The following is a 23,101-nucleotide window of genomic DNA, read 5'->3' as shown; positions in this document are numbered from 1 at the left end:
GTTGTTGTGGAGCAGAGACCTTCATGAATCAGTAGTCAGGTCATCGCCGCTTCGGCAGAAAAACTGCGATGAAGGATTCTCTCTCTCTCTCTCTCTTGCTCTCATGCACTCGCTTGCTCTATCTTTCTCACATTCACAAACACACACACTCTCTCTCTCTCTCTCTCTCTCTCTCTCTCTCTCTCTCTGCCTCAGTCTCCCTCTTCCTCTCAACTTTTTTTTTCTTTTGTTTTCCTAAACAATGATTATCATCAGCAGCATCAACACAACAGTTGAAGTCAGAGCATGTTCCAAATCAAGGCAATCTGAAGGAAGCTCTGCATTGAGCATCAATTATTTAGCTTTTATTGCTTTGTACAAACAAGCTCCCCTGGTGGAGAGACGTGCGCCTCTGCACAGCCAATTACTTCCAAATGTTTCTCTCATTTATTATTGAGGGTGTAAATCTTGTACAGGTTGTTTTGGGCCTGACCCGGTGTGGAGTCCATTGTGCAGTGCTTTGATCAGGACGTGGCAGAGTGGTGTAGGGGGCCGGGCTGCGCTCCCCTTCTGCAGCGGGCATGTGCTGAGGGTCCAGCACGGGGAAAGGAAGGCCAGCGTTCAGACCTGTGAGCTTCCAGGAGCCATGCTGGATAATTAGAGTGGCAGGTCTGCATCGGTATGCCTCCCAACATATTCTTCACTGGTCAGTCCTGATAGCCTCACCAGTACCTGCTGACCTCTACCATGCTATTTGTTCTCTGGCTATGGCTTTTTATTTTTATTTATTTATTTATTTTTGGATCACACAAATGCAGAGCTTGTAGCATTAAACTAAGCGTATTGGCCTTTTTTATGTTTTTACACTGGAAAATAGACTGAGATATTCTTGTCCACCAAATGAGCACACGCTTGATTGAATGTGATTATAATAATGAATAGATGCTGTTGAATCACCACATTCAGACTGATGCACCATGCTGTATATTTACACTTGTAGTGGGAGCACAAGCAAACACGTGTGCCTGTGGTTTTGATTGCGGGTTGAAGTCTTCTACATTCAGTGTAGTCTTGTTGTGGTTCTGCTGCCTCCTGTGATGTAGGAGAACACAGAAAAGGACAATGGAACAAGGCTCTCCGATTCCCCAAACAAAAACTTATTTAACCAGCGCTGTCAAATGTCAGCGCTGAGGAGTGCTTTAAATTTCCGCTTTAATTAAGACTGTCTGGTCGAGGAATAAAAATGTTGCCAGTCAAAATTTCAGCTTGAAAAGAGCTGAAGGTTGACTCAATTCAAGGAACAAAGAGGCCCTTTCATGCCATGATTATACAGTGCCATCTGTGTCACAACAACTACACTGAGTCAAAAATCTTTTTACTTATTGAGCATATAATTATCTCTCTTTTTATTGGAGTCAGGAGCACAGCGGCACGGGTTCTGTTGCAGTCTGTGGAGGTGTGATTTAGAGCAACATGGGAGAGAGAGAGAGAGAAAGAGAGAGAGAGAGATCTCATTCTCTGTCTCTCCTGGTTTGGCCAGAGGCCAGGGGCAGAGAAGTGAGCTGTCTGAAGGATTTGGGTGTGTGGGTGTGTGTGTGTGTGTGTGTGTGTGCAAGCTACTGGAGGAGATGGTGGTGAGCGAGAGTCTTGGCTCAAGTAATTGTGTGGCTCCCAGGTGATGGAGGCTTTTATGCCATTAACAGTGTCTGTCCTGGCGAGGAGCGTGCCAGCTCTTTAACGAGCCAGTGCTGCTAATTTCACAGCTAATACTGAGCCGTTCCACCTCAGCGCGCCGCACACAGCAGGTGCTGCAGGGACACAGCCAGAGAGGATGGACACTGAGACGCAGAAACACACACTGAATTACCAGCGCACCTCGTCCTGTCAGGGATTTATTCTCCTCCTCGCCTTTTTGATTGACTTCCATGATTAGAGGGAGAGAGCCGGTTTAAAGAGAGCGAGAGTGAGAGAGACAGAGAGAGAGACAGAGAGAGTGGAGAGAGGCGTGAGCGGGAGCGAATAGAGAGATGGGAGGAGAAAGAGACTGGGTATGAGGTAGAGATGAGAGGAGAAAAACATACTTTGGTAGAGATGGTGTATAGGAGATGGAGTATATGAGAGAGAGATAGAATAGTGTATGAGAGAGAGATTAATGGGAGGAGAAATATGGTGTATGGTCGAAATAGAAGTGAGAGGGAAAAAAAGCATAGTTGGGTATGGGAAACAGAAACAGAGGTGAAGAGCGAGATAGGGAATAAGAGAGAAAGAGAGTGATAGGAGAAGAGAGAATATATTTAGATATGGGGAACAAAGAGAGAGAGAGAGAGCCCTTCCTGTCTCCTCCTTAAGAAAGAATGCAGCTGTTCATCTCGCTGTCTCTGTCACATGTTTGATCTGTGCTGCAGGTGGGAGCCAACTGTCCTGACTGTGGTTTACTGAGAGCAGATTAAGGAGTTGAGGCCTGAGTATAAAATGAAATCTGGATATGATGAAAGATATCTGCATGGTAGGACCGGTCCTATAAGAAATCAAATAACAAACACATTATGAACCTGTCAGACAAGATTACAGTTATTATAGCTTTGTAATTCTTAAACCCAAAGAAACAGTAAAAACTTGCTATGTTTTAATTAATGCAAATATACAATAATCCATTTACAAATAAAGAACAGATAAATAACATAATGAGGAAATTTCAGGTACGTTATCTGTTCTAATTAAACTCAAAACAAGCAGCTGCTCTCTTAATGGAACAAGTATTTTCATTTCTCCAGGTGATATTCAGGCAAGGCCCTGTTTTTATGAAGCGAGTTATTAGTAGCCTTTGGTTGTTGTTCAAAATACCATCCCATTCCATATGTTTTTTTTTTTAATATCACATTTAAAGAGGTTATCTATGCTTTGTTAGCTTATAAATCCACACAACCTTAAAACTGGCTGATTATCTCAGGCTGTACTGCATGGTGGTTCTATGTGTGTCTCTTACAATATCTACAACCTTCTACTCTACAATCTTTCTCTCTCTCTCTCACACACACACACACACACACTCTCTGGGGAGAAACACACAGAGCCTTACTCCATCAGTGCACTCAGTTCAAAGGTGTGGAGTGAGTAATAGGACATAAAGAGCTGCAGCCTGCCTGGGCCTTTATCTGCTGTCCCATCTCAGCAGTAGCACTTCCAGAGCCCTCTGTGTCCTGAGTGCATGGTTTTTGATATTTTAGTTGATGTTCAAGTTGATATTTCAGCAAATATATTCCCTGTAACCCTTGCAACTTTGGCTTTGCCTCGTATAACTCTACCCTAGAACAATTAGAACGCTTGTATATATACACTGGGCATGACGCTGTCTTATTTTTGGGTTAAATGTCAGAAATGTACATGTTCTTGCATATTCCTCAAAGGATAAATAGTCTCCCTGTGTTTTAAAATGTACTAAAATGTCCCCTAGCGTCCTGCTTGTCCAGTAGCGTCTGCTGTTATGCCAGAGGTGAGAAGCAGCAAACCGGATTTTGCTCAGTGCTCCTCTGTACTGCTAACACATGGGAGAGGGGGAGGTTTGTGTTGGCGATTTGGCTTTTCAGGCATCGCTCTTGCCATGTAATCGCATTGCGTCTGGCTTACCTGTGCCGCCCCCAATGGGTTTATTCACAGCTAACGGGATTTGCCGCGCTGCGCAGCTCCTGAGAGACGCGCCGCCACCACGGCTCTCCTCTGCGCTCTTAATTACACCCTGACAGGACATCAGCATTGACAAACCCTCCCTCTGATCACACCACAGTAAAGGCCCCCCTGCGCCGTCTACGCCCGCCATACGACACAAAAACATACACTCAGCTCACCAGACCTTCATTTCATCAGCCTGCTTGCTTTCCTGTGTGTTTTGTGTCACCACTGTTTTGCTGCATATAACAGATGAGTGATTTCAGTTGAGGTGGGATATAAGTTGTAATGCTGTATGAAAAAAATATAAGTACTGTGAATATTTTGATGCATATTGGTATTAAACCACACCAACATTTTTTATATTTTTCAGTCAGTAATGTTATGTGGATAAGGACTGGCCTGCATTACTGCAACCAATATACTATGGGAATTGCAGACAAGAGCAGATATCCAGTATTGTTCATGTATTTCCAGTTTCAGTACAAATACATAAACATTAAAACATGTATTGGTTTTGACTAAATCCATTCTGAATATTTATTTGTGCAGGAAGTTGAACGTAATGCAGGTATTTATGCGTAGTTACTCGTTGCCTGAATTTAGCAAAAACTAGTACCTTAATATCTCTCAAACTACATACAGTTCCACTCTTAAAGATTAGCAGTGTAGTGATGTGACCAGACTGAAAAATGGGTTTAAAAAGGACAGTCTGGGGTAGTGTGAAAAAAAAAGCTTGTTCCAGTGCTTTTTGATTGAATTACTGTGAAGTTTTTCCATCCAAGTTTTTGAGAACTCACACTCTAATAGCCAGTGCTTTAGGGCTTGGCGGCGTACAGGATGAAACGTATTAATCAAGACTCCGGGTAAAAAGAAAAGAATAAATAAATCTGATTCTGGACTAGGGACGCAGGTATATTTATATATGTGAGTATGTATTCAAAAGGTAGATAGAGTATTGGAAACTCTAGGCAGTGTATGGATTTGTCCGTAATAAGGAGTCCAGGCTGCCTTTTGTCTTCAGAGCTGCTTCACTCTTTCCTGGAAAGCTGTTAGACACATTTTGAACAATTTCTAGTGGGAAATTGGTCCATTCCTCAAGAAGAACAAACCCACTATCATACTGAGCAGTTGGGAGCAGGCTCCCTTTGACTTCCTCAAAGGAAAAATTCATCCAGATGTAGAAAGGAGAGTAAAAGAGATCTCAGCAGACTGTATTACTTTCTTCCAGTTTTCTAAGGTCTAGGGACAGCATTGTTTGAGAACAGAAGAATTTGTGTCTGACTCACTGACTGCACTGGATTTTTTTCCTCCTTAAACCTGCTTATCTAAATGTTTGGCTTTGAGCTGTTAGTCTTCTCTTTTAGTTTGTTTAAATGGCTTCGGGTTATTTAGTGCTTTAGTTTTTAGTGTAATATTTTAGCGCTGTTTGACACCATTCATTTCTGATAGAATGGATCAGCTTGGGTTTAATTCCTTTTGGCTTATTTTATTATTTATGCTTTATATTATTTATATGTTACAAGAGAAAGCCAGTGCTAGCACATATTCACCTTATTATTCAAGCCTGTGGATTTTTTAATGATTAAATGAAGAGCATTGTTGACTGGAATTATTCTCACCAAGTTACCAAGCATGAAATGCCATTTAAAGGGTTAAAAGCATTCACTTTATACTGTCCATTCTTTATATTCACACCATACAGTTGTAACTTAACACCAGCTCCCTTTCTCTGAAGCTCTGTCATCACTTTCACTTTGTACAAGGAGCACAGTGACCTTTTCCTCTGACAACCTCTTTTTTGTCTGGCCAGTCAGGTCGTCTCTATGCCCTCAGCCAGTCACACACACTACAGGTCCTTTGACACTACACACACACATACACGGCTCACAGGACCCATTGAGTTATCATGTATGAGCAGAGATCAAATGCCTAGTGCCTAGTGTGATCCAGCATGTGTGTTCAAACATTAAGTGAGCATATACAGTCAAATGTTTGGACACGCCCACTCAGGGATGGTTTCCTTTGTTTTTGGGCCATTTTCCACATTTTGGGAATGTACCAGTACCAGTCAAAAGTTTGGACATCTTCTACATTGTAAATGAATATGGCAGACATTAAAACTATGAAGGAACACATGTAAACAAAAAAGTGTTAAACCAGAAAATGTTTTATACTTTTGCTTTGATGACAGCTTTGCTCACTCTCAGTGTTCTCTCAGTCAGCTTCATGCGGTCGTGACCTGGAATGGTGTTCAGTGAACAGCTGTGGCCTCATCAAGAGTTAATTTGTAGAACTGCGTGCCTTCTTAATGTGTTTGAATAGCCCCCCCACCAACGTCTAATGAGAAGTTGTGTCCAAACTTTTGATTGGTACTGTATAACTTTATTTTTTAGGTTAGATTTTTTTTCACTGAGAGTGTTCATTTGTAGTAAATGAGGAGGTCAGGGCTAGTATCAGTTTAAGTGAATATAGGATTATCTGTCATACTTGTTATACTTTCATATCTGTCATTTGTGATAAACAAACCAAGAGAAATGTTTTTAAAAATGTATTCTCTGTAGATTTTCTGTGATGTTCTGTTACAATGAATGTCCTAAAGAGTAGTTTTGTCTGTTGGCAGTTTTCATCTGTCACCTAAAATAGACCTGTTTTTATGAACACATATGTGTTAAAATAAATCTAAAACCTTTCTTTAAATCTAATGATAAGCTAAATGGAGTTACATGCTTGTGACAAATTCTTGATTTTGTTAAGGGAAACAGGCAGAAGGTTTATATTTTTGTTTTAGTTAGTGAGAGGTCTTTTGTTTTGCCAAAATGTGAGCTAGAATTCTAGAAATGTGTTTCACTATGGGTATAAAAATGTTTTAACATTTATTTCAGACGCCTTTTCAGACCTGCCGCTATGTTCGCTTCTTATTTTTGCAACCTCTTCAACAAAACAAAAGAGACACAAAATTGCTTTCAGCCAGGAGAGGCTGGTATGTGTAAGTATTCAGTAAATTGTATTCAGAGCTATTGGAGAGTATATGCCACTCTAAGCTATTGGGGAAGACAAGAGGACAATTTACTCCCAATGTGGCCTAGCTTACAAGGCCGCTGCAGAAGAGAGAGAGAGAGAGAGAGAGAGAGAGAGAGAGAGAGAGAGAGAGAGAGAGAGAGAGAGAGAGAGAGAAGGGGAGGGGGCGGAGAAAGAGGGAAGTGTTTCAGGGAAAAAGAAGGATTATTCACCTCCAACAGGGCTTATGCATAATTTGTTGGTATTATTTTTCAAATTGACCTCATGATTGTAGTCATAATCAATACGTACCACAGGCAGGCTGATTAAGGCTCTCAGTTCTCCTCCCTCCCCTCGTCTTTATTTTACCCCCATTGTGCTTCAGCAGGTATTGCTTTTAATAGCCTCAACCCCACAGCGAGAGGTAGAACAACAACATGAATTCAGCGGCTCAGAGTCTGCGCTTGTATTGTTTTCCTCTGTTTTATATAGAGTAGGGCGCATTTAAACATAAGAAAAGGAAAGGAATGACCTATTGATATGGATCTATTCTTCTAGCATTGGCATGAGTCAGTGTGAAACCCGATGTGTGTGTACTTATGTTCAGTCAGGCAGCTCACACCAGCACAGTTACTCTCAGCCACGTCGTATAGTGCGTATTGAATTACATTAGCATAATCCTTAGAAGTCTGGAGTCATTTCTCCAGACTATGTCTACATCACATACACACATACACACACACACACACACACACACACACACACATATATGAAATATGGTATATGAAATGCAGTGTTCCCATAAAATTAATTCTGAATCAGTTCTAAGTTTAAATGACTTTTTAAAGGTTAAAATATGTATATAGGGGTAAGCAACATGATCTTATTTACTGTGATAATTTAAGCCAAAATTTAATGGACACTAGCCACTGTGTGTCTCATTAAAAAAATATGATCAATTGTGTTTAATTGGATTTAGTGCAGTGTGGTATTGTACTTTTGATAGATTTCTTTTTAATACAATGAAAACATTGGGATTTTTCTCAGCTCCAAATTATGCTGTAATGGGTATTGTTTTTTGAGGTACTGCCACAATATGTTTGTCCACATCTCCTGCTCATATTTGTATTTCTGTGAGGTGAGATCTAAGCTTGCAGAAGCTCAGTTTCTAATTGTAGTTGCATGCTGTTACCTGTGCTGACTGCTGTTGATGTTGTGAGGAGATTAGAGTACTATAGATCCCCTTTACAAGCCTCTGTCAGAGTACTCCACACACACCCACACACACACAGTTTTCAGGACATCAAAGTCACTGCGGACATGCATCCGAATGACAGATCTAATGAGGCCAATGGACATCCACAGCAATACCAGATCCACTTTACTGATTGATAGAGAGGTACACACAGACCTTGAAAGGAATTAGTGCACCTCAGAGAAGTAACCTTTCTCTTAAAGAGTGGACTACTGAGCACTGTCTGTTCTTCATTCAGTACACTGTGAGGGCTTTAAGAAAAATATATAGCAACTGGCAGTACTTACAGTACAGTTTAAACTGTTTAGATTTAGCAGGTGTTTACCTTACAGTAGCATTGTTTGAACTGTTACACAAGCTTGGGTGTATGCTATATCTTCACTGTTGACACTGCTCTTCCCACATTTCTTTGTCCCATTTTGGTGTAGTAACAATGTCTACTCTTCTGCACTCCAGATCATCCTGGACATATTCAGTGAAACTCCATCAATCTAGTGAGCACAGCTCTTCTGTTACACAGCCCAGTGCAGAGGGGCTTTATAACACTCTAGCTCAAGTTTGGCATTGGGCATGTTGACTCTTATGCGGTAGCTCCATAATGTCGTTCATTTTTTGCTTTTCTATTGTTTATAAAAACGGTATGTGCAAAGTTGAACATTTGTGTTCACAATCAGTACATTTTAAATTGTGGAAATTGTTAAGAGAAATAAGATTTCACAGTTTAGACAGTTTATTTTAATCCAAATGTGATTTGTTTTCTTTCTTTCTTTCTTTTTTAATGAAGAATTAGGACATTTGAGTTGCATTGACTTGTTATTTACCCATTACTTAATTGATTGGAAATTCCAGAAATCCCTACACGGTTTATAGCCATAGAATGCACTTTTTAAAAAATGTATTCATTCATTATCTTTAACCTCTTCATCATGTTCATGGTAGTGGTGGGTCCGGAGCCTACCTGGAATCAGTGGACACCAGGCAGTATCACACTCTGAATCAGGCACCAGTCCCTTACAGGGCATTGTACTCTCACTAATTCACTCACCTACTCCTACCTCTGGACACTTTGGCATAGCCACCCACCCATGGGTAGCACCTGGAGGAAACCCACATAGACACAGGATGAACATTCCAAACTAACCACAGGCAATAACCAAAAATGGGGACTGAACTCATAACCCCAGGACCCTGGAGCTGTGTGACATTGACACTACCCATGAAGCCACAGTACCATCAAATGCTCTCCACTTCTAATGACGGTGTGATCTCATATTAAACGGAAACTGAACATTTTTGAGCACTTCTTTTATTTTCAGCCTGGTCAATATTTTTTCCATAATCATTCTGCCCAGTGGTGACCACTTGCTTGACTTATGTGTAACTAAGTCGATGAGAATATTAATGAGGTTACCATAGAGATAACATTTAGTTTAATTAGAAGAAGAACCTAGACTATGGCCTTTTTTACCGCAGAAAGGAGAAGAGGCACAAAAGGAATTGATTGGTTTTGGCATTTAGTCTCTGATCATTGGTGTCATCTATTGCTTCAGGAGGCAGGAAGATAATCTAAAGTGACATTTCTTGTCTGGCTGCTTTTTCGACACTGATGAAGGCAATTACAGCAATCTTAAATGATCATTTGCGCAACTTTCAGCCGCTTGATTTTTTTCCCCCCCTTTTCATGTGCTCGGAGTTGGAATGTGCCTGAGTGATTAGCTAATTTGGTAAATAGGGCAATATGCTTGTGTGCAAGGTGAAGCACTCAAATATTAGCTGTTTACGTAACGCATGTGGAGATATCCTGCTGGCACAGTGTTCAGTCTTCTTTGATATTTAATCAAATGATGTTTTGTGAGATACTGAACAGTGTCTTATGCGATTGACCAAATCTTTTTGCTTGGAACAAAAGGAAATAACATGTCTTTCCTCCTTAACAAAAGCCATCTGGGAGATCTTACCATCCGTAATTTCCTCTGTTCAGGAATTTTTCTGTTTAAATTATGTGCATCCAGACATCCATCTGACACCAAACATCCACCGTTTTCTTTATAATGTAAGAAGATACAGTGTTTTTAACACATCATCTTATTGATTTGGCTGTTTATTTACATGAATATTACAATTACAATACAATTACTGAACTGTAACTACACTTCTGAAAACTTCCAGTCAAAATAGCCATTAAATGTAACCAATCTTTTTGCAATAATAATTACCTCTATCCTTTTTATGGGAAAATTTTATCAGTTTTTCTAAGAAATCTGTGGAAGTATTTTTCTAATCTACTCAGTCTTAGAAGTTGGATGTTTTTCACAAATGTATCACAGCCACATTCAGTGAGCTCTAGGCCCTGTGGTGTCAGCCCATTGTTCTGAGCTATGCATCCTTTACCTTTTCTCTATATTTTTATATAATTTTTTAACTCCAGTTTCCAAAATTCGAAAATGAATGAACGAAGTGGTTTCTGACATTTGCATGGTACGTTTATGCATAGATCATATTTCTCAGGAAAGTTTTGTGTGCTTTTATATTTCTCCTTCAATATGATGACATTGACAAACAGTTTCCCTCAGTACTCACTAAGAGCAGACCAGATTGCTTGTCCGAAGTTTTCTTCCAATGATTCCCAAACTCATTGCTTTCACTGTGAAGTGTAAAGACCTTAGGTTGAAACTGAGCCGGTTTTTGGAAGACTGGGCTGGTCACTCTTTGGTTGACTCCAGCACTTTGTCTTAACCCCAGACCAGCAACACACTCACAGCTCCACGCTGCCTCATCTTTTTCCTCTGAAAGGTACTTAAAAAGTCATCGTCAAGCAGCGTGTGAATATTGCCAGGATTTCATTTCATGTTTGTTGCGTTTACTCTCTTAGAATGTGACAAATATGTCGCTAGGGTGAAGGTCACATAACCTCGACGCTTCAAGAAATATTTGGCAGGCCAACATAATGCTTTCCAAGTTTGCGGAACAAATGAAATTCTGCTGCTCTGTTGCACTTTGCCTCCAAACAACCATTACAACTAGCTTTATATATTGTCTGAGCAGCAGACCATCAAATGGTGTTTTTCTTCTCGTGCCAGAGCAGTCTGGAAGATGGAGAATAGCAATCTGCCAATGGGGTGTAAGGGCATGGTGTGTGTCTATATTTGCTGGTAAAATCATCCTATTATACTTTTTAGATCCTTATGAAAACTAACAGAAATTGATCTTGACGACTGTGTGTAAAGCATTAAGCAGGCACAGGGAGCCGTCCGTGTCTTGTGAAGGTGCAGGCATCCTTGCTTTGGTGAGTTTTCATTGGAAATTGCATACATCGCGAATGAATGGCCAAAGGGCAGAGAAGAGCTGGAGAATTCAAGGCTGCTTCTGAGGACTTTATTTGCATACTCAATATAGAGCCTAGCCTCCAACAGAGACAGTGCACTCTGCTGTGTGCTTATATTTGGTGGGTGTGTTCCACTTCAGCTTTCATTTTTATGTTGCCGTTTGTTAGTTACTGAGATTACACATATCAACACCAGCAACATCAGATGATTGTTTTCCACAAACAGTTGTTCTTCATCTTGTGAGACATTCTCTCTCTCTCTCTCTCTCTCTCTCTCTGTGCATCGTTCACCATTTGCTGTAACCAATTTTGCATTTGTGGTAGTAAAAAATTAATCTAAGTGTCGGCCGGTGGGGAATGCTGGGGATCCAGGCTGATTTATTGCAGACTTAATTCAGAATGGCTGGAGATGATGAACGCCACCGAATGTGGGCAGTTGCGTTTTGGAAGTGTGAAACCGGCTGTTCCGAGTTGTTTGATTGAAAATCACATAAATCAGGGAACTCTATGCTTGGAGCAGAGTTTTACAAATGTCTAAACAAAAATCTGCTGCCTGTACATTACATTATTAGTTCGACCTCTCTTTAAGTGCCTGGGATTTATATGCCTTGCTAATAAAATCTGTTGGCTCAGATAAGAGGGATATATATATTTTTCTACAGTTTTTCTGGGACGTAGCTGAGCCTCATGAAAGCATGATTTAGTAAGCCTTAGGACAAGGTGACTGCATGGAAAATAACTTGAAATGTAGTGTTTTAATGAATGGAGGGTTATTTTAAGTAATAAAAATATTCAATAAACTTAAAGAAATACTTACAAACTTGTAGGATATCACAGTCCTCGTGTGAGATCTCCAAATAAACCTTGAGGCGCGTGTTGTGGTGGTAGCGATAGCCTACTACAAAGTACTTGTTTCATGTTCTTTTTAGAATGCTACATGTTTGTAGTGTGACATCAAGGCTGAACCTGGAAGCGAAGGCGGTCAGGTCAGTGCGGTATTCTGCACCAGTCTCTTTCTCTGCAAAACTCTTCCACTGGGGAAGAAGATCTCTGGCCTGCCGCTTGGGTCTCTGGCAAAAAGTAGCAATCTGAAAGTCATTCACAGCGTCGTCTCCAGGGACCCGAGGCCTGAGCTAATCACAACTTCGACCCACTTCTGGATTCCAATGACTGAAACAATTGAGCTGAGGTCTCCCTCTGGACCAGAACAAAGTCAGTGCGAGTACAACTTTAGAGAGCCATAGCCCTGCGCCAAGACACGCCTGACTCTTATACTGAGAGCGATGGGCATTGAGAGCTGTATTTGAAAAAGTTGATAAGAAAGAGTTCATCGCAGGTATTCAGTCCATGGCCAGGTCTCGTCGGTGATTTGCCAGTTCAATGCAAACGTACAGTAGGCCTGTGTTTTATAAAGATGTATACAAAGTTTATCCAAATATAGCTGAGAAATAGAACATATGTAGACAGATACACAGAGAGTGCTGAATGCTTTAACAGGCTCGTCTGTTATTTTCTTGCATTGTATATTTCCCCTGGAGTAAACTTATGACTGTTTTGCTTCATAAAACTACACAAATATATGCGTCATTCATGAATGTCTGTTTATTCCTTAAAAATACACAGGCTGCTTTTTACCGTGCCTTTAAGAATGTCCTCTGTTGTAAATGTCCTCTTCTGATTGGCTGCTTTATTCTGTCTTGGTTAGAAAACAGTATGGACTAAGCACACCTAATAACTTCATTGTAAATTGGCAGGGCTGCATGTGTGTAGAAACATTGATGTTATATTCATATATTTATTTATTCATATATTTATTTATTATAACATATATAAATTTTGCTGCTTTGTTTCCATATATGGAGTGTGAGGCCTGATGAATTAATAGTAATTGATACATAGTAAGATTGAATCCTTGTGTGACTGGAGATTTAAATCCGTTTATTATTATGTTCTTTGTCATGTTTAGACGATGACAAACCATTTTAAACAAACCTTTCAGAGCAGTCATTTTTAGTATACATTGTTTATAATTTGTTACACAGATCTTAAAATTCCTAAGCTGTGGTTTGTTTTGTGCAGGTTGCAGGCTCTGAGGAAGGAGAAGTCTCGTGATGCAGCTCGCTCGCGGCGGGGGAAAGAGAACTTTGAGTTCTATGAACTGGCCAAGATGCTGCCGCTCCCGGGTGCCATCACCAGCCAACTGGACAAAGCCTCCATCATCCGCCTCACCATCAGCTACCTGAAGATGAGGGACTTCGCCAACCAGGGGGACCCACCATGGAACCTGCGCGTTGAAGGACCACCACCCAACACCTCAGTCAAAGGTTAGAGACCACCTTCAGCCCTAAAAGCCCTAGAAAGGCTCAGTTCTGGTCACTATTCTCAATTCTAATCACTTTATATATCATTGCTGTCTAATTAAAAACCGCATTAACTTTCAATAGAAGTCAATGTAAAAAGATTTTATACCAAGTTTTTTTGGAGCATTTCTTTTGGGTCATTCATGAGGAAATTTTCACTGCTGTGTTTAAAAATGTACAAAAAAAATGGAGATGCATGTTTTTCTTTGGACAACGTTTATTGTTTAATTTATTTATTTTTAATTATTCCATAACTGCTCTAAACATGTGCAGAAGACGTATGAGCCAAAACAAACAAACAATTGCATAAAACATGCTCCCAGTTTTAGCAGTGAGCCTAGTCTCGGGTTATAATTAGCTGTTGGATATAGATGAGTAATACACAGCAGTAGGGTGGAAATGTAAGTGATTGTTTGTCATGCCTCGTGGAAAGGTAATTAGTTGAGAATGGTACTACTCTAAAAGAGTGTATAGATTTAACAGTAATTATAGATTCTTTGTTGGACAGTAACGGATGTGTGCGTAATGGGCTTGGTAAATCAACTAGTGCTAACTGATAGGTGATGCAAGAAGTGGTGAAGGTTAAATGAAATTTATAGGATGAACAAATCATGTTTTTGTGGTAGAGAGTTCTGTTTCGTTTTGTTGTGTGTGTGTGTGTGTGTGTGTGTGTGTGTGTGTGTGTGTGTGTGTGTAGAGTCATATTTGGATAGCATAAACAGCAGAAGGTGCTCACATATAATTTCACAAAGAGTTTGACTTGGTTTAATATATTTCTGGGTATGATGTTTGTTTCTGGCATACTACGCAAATGAGAGTCAGTTGCTGTAGATTTGGAATGGCTGCAGTGCTATGAATGGCCATGGGAACTGGAGAAATTGCAGGCGTTTTTAGGGGACTGCGTTCTGTGTATTCTGGCCAGCACACAACAGATGGCATCATTGTCGTCTCGCTTTGAAGAGCTGCTTGCATTTTAATGAGTAAATGTATATATGGAATAATTTGGTGTTGTGCACACCAGTCAATTCGTGCCGGCAGAAACCTTCAGCAGGAGAGAATGTGAACTGTAAGGTGGAGGAAAGTAATAATTACATTGTCTATATATAATTTAATGAATCCTCAGCAAGGTTAGTTTTTAAACAGCGGGACAATGAGACTGGCTTTGTGTCCTTCCGTCTCATTGACAGCAGCACTTTAAATTGAATCAGGAGCTGGGCCCATTTTATTTGCACTACATTTCGAACAGAGCCTGCTATCGATTCCCGTTGTGTTACCCTGCGTCACTGGAGTTAATGGATACTCGGCCTACCGCCGCTCCCTCCAAGCCCATGAATCTGTGTTTATTCTCCAATCGGAGCAACTCGATGGCCTTGACCTAAAGCGGCACGGAGCTTTCCCTCTCGGGCTCCCGCTGGATTGTTTTAGGATAAAAGAGCTCTGCACGTTTTGATCGGCGTGCAGCTGTCAGAGGGGTGGGAATGTGGAGCATGCTAATACAAGCATATGGTGCATTATTGCATCAGGTGAAGCGGCTTAGAGGGCAAGGCCCATTTCTCCTCTGGATTGTTGACGCACATGAGTCAAGGTGAGCCGGAGGAAAATAATATTGTTTCTGATGCATGGAAGTCCCTAGTTCATTTGGCAGTCCAGTCCTTCAATCAATTTGCCTGTGACTTTACATGCAGAGCTGTGGCGGCGGCCCTGCGACTGTTATTACACCAGATTCGCTGAGGAAAAAACCCGAGCTGACTTCTTGTAAGGCATTTCTACCTAATAACTGATGATTGTAACCTTTAGGGAAATCTCAGCGCAGCTACGTTTGGCAGATTTCCCTGCTCTCCTGGAACGGCTCTTTGCTTAAAGAAAAATCAACATTCTTTTTTTTTTTTTTTTTTTTTTTTTTTTTTTTTTTTTCCTTATTCTCATTTCTATACGAATAAAGCACAGGTAGGATTTGGCATTTGTACTGTGGTGATGGCTTCTAGGGTCGCCAAACATCATTCAAATGAAAGCCTTCTTCTCTTGAATACAAAACAAGGGTGACAAAGCACAGATTGTGGACCCTCATTGGTAATAAACGCTCCTGATATTACTGGCATCTGAACTAAAAGAATTTGACCTCCACTTCTCAAGAGTTGATTTATTATCATAACTCGTGCGAGTGAGCTGCCTCTCCTCTTCGCGCCTGTTGACCTTTACCGTAATTGACCCATCAACTAATTTTTTTTTTTTTTTTTTTTTTTTCCCAGAGCATTTTAACCGAAATTTGCTAGTCTCTGTCAGAGGCGTTTCACATCTGTTGAAGGACACTGCACAAACAAGCATGACCTTTCTGTTGTTTGGAGGCTGGCGCGGGCCTCCTGACCCCCTCCACCACCTGTGCATTCATTATTCATGCATGCAGAGCAGAGAGCAGTCACCAAAATGCCACACTTCACCAGGCACATACACTCTCGCAGACACACACACACACACACACACTCCAAAAACTATATGCTACTAGCTCTGCCATTCACATTTCCTAGATATATAGGCAGCATAGGAGCAGAAGACAAAATGTCTTTTTTCATAACAGTACAGTAATATATAGTATAAGCAGACTAGAAGGAGATATTCAGTCAGATTAACACCCAAACCTGATTTGTTAAATACCTATACCTACAGGGAATAGTAAAAATAATATTATTATGATTGCATTCTACAAACCAATGTAACATAAACACTTGAAAATGAACACTTGGTGTCAGACACTAGCCTCAATGTTAATTCTTTATACATGCCTCTCATCAAATTTGATAGCAATCAGTTTAACTGAGCTGGCTTTTCTGCTTACATCATGACAGTAGAGTAAATGTAAATGGTAAATGGTACCTACATAAAATCTACTGAAACACTTCCAGGGTTTAGCTAGTTAAACAAGGTGGAATGTTCAAAGCCACGAGTTCCACTCTGCAACGCTGGCATAACTCACCTGAAGGCTTTTTTTTTTCCAATTTTGCAATAATAATAAGAATATTTCTCAGCCATTGTTTTAAAAAAAATAGTCAAAGTGGCTTGCAAAATCCTCTCTTCTCACTTTTCCTCTTGCTTCTTCACCATAACGTTGTGATAACACATTAGATTTGTGACATAAGAAACCATGGGTGTTTGAGTTTGCCCATTTGAGATGCACTTTAAAACATGAGATTTTCAAAGCACAGATGTGGCATCGACTGCTTATTTTGTTCATGATTTGGTTGGTTTTCTAGCATATAAACAACACCATACGGATGTGTTAATATGGTTCAAATTTTGATTTTCACCAGAGGAGGTCATTCATTTTAGTTTAGCCGCACAGCACAACTACGATCTCTTCTAAGTGTGTCTATTTACACTCAAAAGAAACGATATTTTATATATGATAAGATAAGATAACCCTTTATTAGTCCCACAGTGGGGAAATTAAGTGTTACAGCAACAAAGGGAGAGCAAGGTAACAAAGAAAAACCTAGTACTTACTATAAACGTAAATAGAGGAATATAAAAATATAATAAAGATTTAAAAATATCAAAAATATTTAAACCTAAATGAACATGAATTTTGAATTCCATGACTATTGCGTGAGATATTGCACATTGGTATATAAATTGAAATATTGCACATTATATTGTATTGAATTATGAATGAATTATGTGCTTTCAGATTCGCGAGAGCATGGACAGATCAGTTACTCTTTACTGTACATATGCTGGACTCATCGAGATATTTTCTGATCTGTTCAGCAGCAATATGAGTGTCACTGGGGCACATTGATTGAAAGAGCTGCCTGCCTGGGATTAATACCTGATTTCCAACGGCCTGTCTTTATTAGCAGAGCAGTGGAGGTCTTTGTGTGCTCGCTGGTTGTCAGTGTTTGATCTCTAGTGACTGCAGAGCTGCACAGATATGTCATTCAGCCAGAGATGCGGAAACCTCCTGCTTTACAGCAGCTTTGTTTATTCTAAAAATGCCACCCTGCTGAACATTTCACAGTTTGCTCTTTTCTTTGTGTCTCTTTTTATCTTTCAGACAATATCATTAAATGGATCTGAAAGGGTTTTTTTATTATTATAGTCAAAGACATGAATTCTATTTTACAATTTTGTCACTTATAAAAAAAATAAAAAATTACAGCCTTTTTTCTTCACACATTACCAGGACAGAAGGAATGGAACTGGTGCCAGACATTCATGTACTTGTCCCAATTAGCATAATTTCATCAATAAACTCCAAAGGGACCTTGAAGCAACATCAGACCTTCTTTCTCTCTCCTCCCCCCGATCCCCTCTTCCACTCATTAAGTCTTCTAATGTCCCCTGGACCTCCCTTTTGGCATTTAGCTCCACGCATGTGTGCCCACTCTGCCATGTGCATGTTTACAGTGGGACTGCTTCCCACCTGAGCGCAACTATCAGCCGCTGTAATGTAACAACATATCAGCATATCAAATGCAGTCAACAGGGTGAGCTCATTAAAGCTTTTGACCAGTGCACAAAGTGATGGGCCAGTGGCTCTTTAGTCCTGGATGTGCTGCTTTGGTGGAGCAGGTTGGCAGTGAGTAGGGCATTGATTAAAGTGCTCTCTCTGGGTGCCCACTGTGCTACACTCATTGTTAATGGTAATGAGGGAATTAATGGCGTTTTACATCACAATGGACTCTCACAACAGTGAGAGAGCTTTTATTTATATTTCTGCGTCCTGGACCTGGAAAATGGCAAGCTCAAAGGTGCTGCGCCATGTGAAGCAGAGCATCTTGGATAAAAATGTAAAAAAAAAAAATTAAAAATTAAAAAAATAATAAATAGCCTCCCCGATATTTCTCACTGTATAAATGGATTGTAATTTGCCCAGCTGTGAGTGTAAGATGTTCCAGTCCCCAGTCGTGGTGTAAGAAAAATTGAATGACAGTGAGCAAAACAGCAGTAATTATAAAACTAATTACTAAATGCTGATGATGCCCATAGGCTTTGCATAACTAAATTTAGAAGAGGAAATTGCTTTTGGCTGTGAGGAGGCTGTGGGCATGTTTGTGTTATTTTCTTTATTTTCCAATGCACACCAAAGAAAGTAGTAATTGCCATGGAAACAATTACTTGTACACCTTCTCTCTCCGTCTTTTATTTTTTTTTCTTTTTTGTCAGCTGGCAGAAACAGCTTGAGGAAGCATTGTTGTCGAACAATGTGTTTTAATAACAGTGAACAGTGTACATACTTTGCTCATGAATAGATTGCCATTAAATGAAAAAAAAAAAACAGGGACGTACCACTGTGGTATGGTGGAAAAAAGCCTGTAATTTTCTTATTAAATTAGACCTTTCATTGTGCAAGATTTTCTTTGGAACGCACAAACCCAGCTAACTGGTCGAGTCTTAATCGCGAGGCGACTGCATAGAGCACTTGTGTGCGACTACGCTTTTAATGGCCTATTTCTCTTTCGAATGGAGACAACAAAGCCAGTGTTGGCAGTAGCTGTGTGAGACAGCCCTCCAGGGTGCCTTCAGTTTCCCAATAGCCTTGTTTGTGAGTGTGTTTGTGGGTCCTGGGGTGTGTGTTGTGCACACCGCTGTGTGTTTGTGTGTGCGAGTAACTCTTTGTGCGTGTTTATCTCCAACAAGGCCTGCATTTTCTCAGCAGAAACAGTGCAAAAGTTGTGGCAGAGAAAAAAAAGAAGAAGATCATGTTCCTCACCAAATCGAAGTGCTCTATTATGATATATGGCTAAATGCTTTTGTTCTCATTGGCCTGCTAGACTCATGCTATATGGCTGTCAGCCCTATACCTCCTGCAGACTGGCTGGGGGTAATTAGTCCTTTTGCAAATGGTCCAATAATGGAGAAATAAATCAGACAGACAGTTGAAATGAATATGGAAGTGTTTCCAGCACTGTGACTGAACCTGTAGTCAGCTGTGGCTAATATCCTCACAAAGTATTACAAATCACCATGCCTTAACTTCACACTGTACCAAAGAGAAGCCGAATATGCAAAACTGCAGAGATGCTGCACTGGAAAAATAATCATCTGCTGATCATATTTGTATTGCTTCAGATTTCAAACAGTTTTCCTTCTCCACTTAATCAGCTCAAACATTTTTCATACAGTAATAAAATGAAGACTTGCCTATAGACCTGATTGTATTTTAGTGAGATAGGAGTCCACCCTTCATGAATTTGGTGAGTGTGTGCTGTACCTATGTGTGTGTCTCAGCTTGGTGGACTTGGCTGGCTGACAGACTTGCTCTCAGGATAGAGTGGCGCTCTTTTGAAGAGCAGCATCTGAAAGCACAGCGTGAGCCTCAAATAAAGTGAAGGGCATCCAGTATTACAAGTAATGTCCTTAATAATCTTGTTAGTCCAGTCCCTCTCAGTATGAGACAAATGGAGCATTATTGGCTTATGGGCTGTAGTAAATAATTTAGTTTCCAATATTCAAGCTGCTTTGACAGTAAATTAGAATGACATGAAAAGAGCTTGTTGAATAAAGAAAGTAACCAATCACATTTAATTGGCTAGACTTAAGCAGCAGTAATATATTTTATAATTAAACCAAGTTGTCTCTGAGCTTTATAAAATTGCATGAATCAAAATGTCAAAAATATTTCTTTGATATCCTGCTTTTAACATGTCACAATGGCTGTATTTTTCTGTTCTGTGTTTACAGGCTAATGCAGCGTAAGTTGTACATTGCGTTTAAGCCTCTGTGAACCGGATGCTGATTTATGCCAGTGGAACGTTAACGCTAATGCTAACACTCTGTGGTGGGCAGGGTGAGGGCTCAGTGAAGTGCATGAACTGTTAAGATTTCAGAGAAAGGTCACAGAGGCAACTGCCCTCATCCGTGTTTGCCACTGTTCCTCCCCCTCACAGGACACAAATGACTCCCCTAATCATCCAATTTAATCACACCATTTTCTGCCCCTCAGTAGCCCCCGCTCAGCTTAATCAGCCCGCTTGCTTGCTGTCACAAAAGGGCTTCATATCGAAACCAATGGATTTTTAGCATTTAGCGGAGGGCCGGGTGCAGGGCGAGAGCAGCGTGGTCGAGAGGCGCCAGCACCCGCTCAAAAACCGAGCGAATCATGCGTGAAGCATTTAGCTATTGCTATCTCAACGCATGACTAACAGTTTTCGGTCACCCGTTTTATTCATTAATATCTATAATAAGCTAGGTTGATAACGCTGGATAGTGTGGATGATTTTTTCTCTCACTCCGCCCTGCATTACCCGCCTGTTGAGGTGTTGATTGTTTTGACACTGGGGCAGGCTGCATGTAGGATGCATGTGAAAGGTGAAATGTTGCTTCTTGACCCTTTTGAGCTGAGCATAGCAACTCTGGTGGCAGTGAAACGCAACATAGCACACTAGTGTTCCTAGAGGTTTCACTTATGATCCCTAGTCTTTAGTTCATGCTGGCTCCACTGTGGAGTCCAGACACGCTGTCCAGCTGCAGGCTAACAGGGGTGCCTCTACTCTGTGCCGTGTGTTCATCCAAGAAGCTGGTGGTCAGTGATGCTGGGACCAGAGCCCAGTCAATCTGCAGATAGCCCAAGGCCCCCGACAGTGCTTCAGCCTCTCCCCCAACCTCCACTCAATCACGCTATCTTCCTTCACATGGTGGCCGCCGCTAATGAGAATGTATATGCACACATGAATAATACATGAAATTCATTGTTTTTGGTGACTCTTGCCACAAGTAGCTTCTTGATAGGAGTCTGTTGAATTGCAAGCAGCGTTTGATGGAATTTGTTGCTTGTTTTAAGTAATTAGAAATAACACAGAATTCTCCTTGTCGCACTGTCCTCTCCCCGAAAAGTCTCAGTTGGACGGCACCTCAGAGAAAATTACTTCATTTACGCTTTATCAATCCCCTATGACCCAAGATTCATTTATGGTTTCCAGTCCAATCATATTGTAGAATTTTCCACATTCTCTATGAGAGATAATAAGACAGGAGCTGGTGAAAATCGACACAATTAACTGGAATTCCAGAGTCCTCTCTAAACTGTTAATGAAATATAGATTTGATGAGAGACTTGGCCACAGCTGGATGCAACATACTGTAGGTTAAGAGACTCAGAGGACATTCTTTCGTCTTTGAAAATAGACTATTGAATAACCCACTCCTCTCCATGGTTCAATATTACAATAAACTACAGTACGAACGCTTTCTTGTAGAAACAGGTTAGAGACTGCCAAAAAGGCCCTAGCCTGCAAGCACAATGTAATTACCCTGTTATTGTGAAGCGGTTTCCAGCCAAGTTTTTTAGCCTGGTTGGGTATGAAACTAAACCAAAACATTTTTACATTTGCTATTTATGCTTTTCTTATAAATTATGGCTTTGTCTTTTTCAGTTGTGAAGTACCTCATGAACCAACTCACTCACTCAATCACATTAGCATATATTACACTTATTCTTTTCTGACACCTTTCAAATGACTGTTTAGTGTAAATAAGGGTTTGTTTACCACAATGAGGGTATGTTGTTTTTTATATACTTCTTTAGTTCTCCATGTACTTGTAGCTGAAATATTGGCGTCATGCAGCACGTGCAGCTCGGAGACTCAGAGGACAGAAGTGCACAGTGTCAATAATGTCAGCGGTATTACACATCCTGTCTTTCACTATCAGTTCCTAAGCTGCCAAGCCAATTACAGCTAAAGGAAGCTTTGTGTGCCAAGAAGAGGCTGGGTAAATCCTCTGGCATACATTGCCATTGTTTTGAGCGGGTCAGGGAGAGCATGTTCCCCTGATTAATAACGCCTCTCTTTTCTTCCTCTCTGATTTGTTTGGGTGTCGCCTCGTCTCTGTATGAAGGAGACGCATCTTAGCAGAGAGGGCTTTAATTTTAAGTATGAGGGGAGGTGGGGGAGGGGGCTGAGAGTGTCGTTTGTCTTAACGGATAGGAGATCAGTGTTTCCTGCGTGTCGTGGCAGCTCGCTGCCGGAGACGGAGCTATAAAAAGAGCTGATGCCATTAAATGATATCAACTTCAAGGCATCATTGTGATTTTGAACTTTCTCTCTCTCTCTCTCTCTCTCTCTCTCTCTCTCTCTCTCTTTCTCTATTTTTTTTACAACATTCAAATTATGCAGATCCTTTAATTAAACTCCGCCGTGGGTTTGTTGGTTTTTTGTCTGTACTGGTCGGTTTGAATTTGCATTGCTTGGATGTGAGGCAGCTGTATCTCCAGGCTCTGTGTAATGTGGCTTCTCTTATTCCATTTGCTTCATGTGACTGCTTCTCTCGCAGTCCCACAAGGCCTGGGCAACATTCTACACGCATCTGTGTGTTCCTTAAAACGCCTGAAATTGAAACATCAGTTTATGTGAAACTGATATTAAGGCCCACGTATTTAGAATTAAAATCATGGCCTCATAATTGTTGTCTCTTGATGTTTTGTTTTTTTTTTGGTCTGTTTTTGTTTCTTTCTTGTTTGAGGCCTAAATTAACTCTGGAGTCTATTAAGGTTTGTTTACATAGCAATGCTTAAAATCTACC

General features: G+C 40.6%; 1 protein-coding gene across 4 annotated transcripts in view; it reads left to right on the top strand.

Annotated features, from left to right (window-relative positions):
- The window catches only part of LOC136695461 (neuronal PAS domain-containing protein 3), a 257,450-nt gene that overhangs the window by 70,344 nt on the left and 164,005 nt on the right, over nucleotides 1-23,101 (top strand). For all 4 annotated transcript variants that reach the window (XM_066669573.1, XM_066669565.1, XM_066669590.1 and 1 more), the window contains one exon: nucleotides 13,305-13,549. In XM_066669573.1, the coding sequence (XP_066525670.1) occupies nucleotides 13,305-13,549 (245 nt within the window). The remainder of the gene's footprint in view (nucleotides 1-13,304; nucleotides 13,550-23,101) is intronic.

This window comes from Hoplias malabaricus, chromosome 1 (assembly GCF_029633855.1).
Source record: "Hoplias malabaricus isolate fHopMal1 chromosome 1, fHopMal1.hap1, whole genome shotgun sequence".
NCBI classification, from domain to species: domain Eukaryota; kingdom Metazoa; phylum Chordata; class Actinopteri; order Characiformes; family Erythrinidae; genus Hoplias; species Hoplias malabaricus.
Note: the sequence above shows the minus strand (reverse complement) of the source record. Positions and strands in the feature narration are given on the sequence as shown.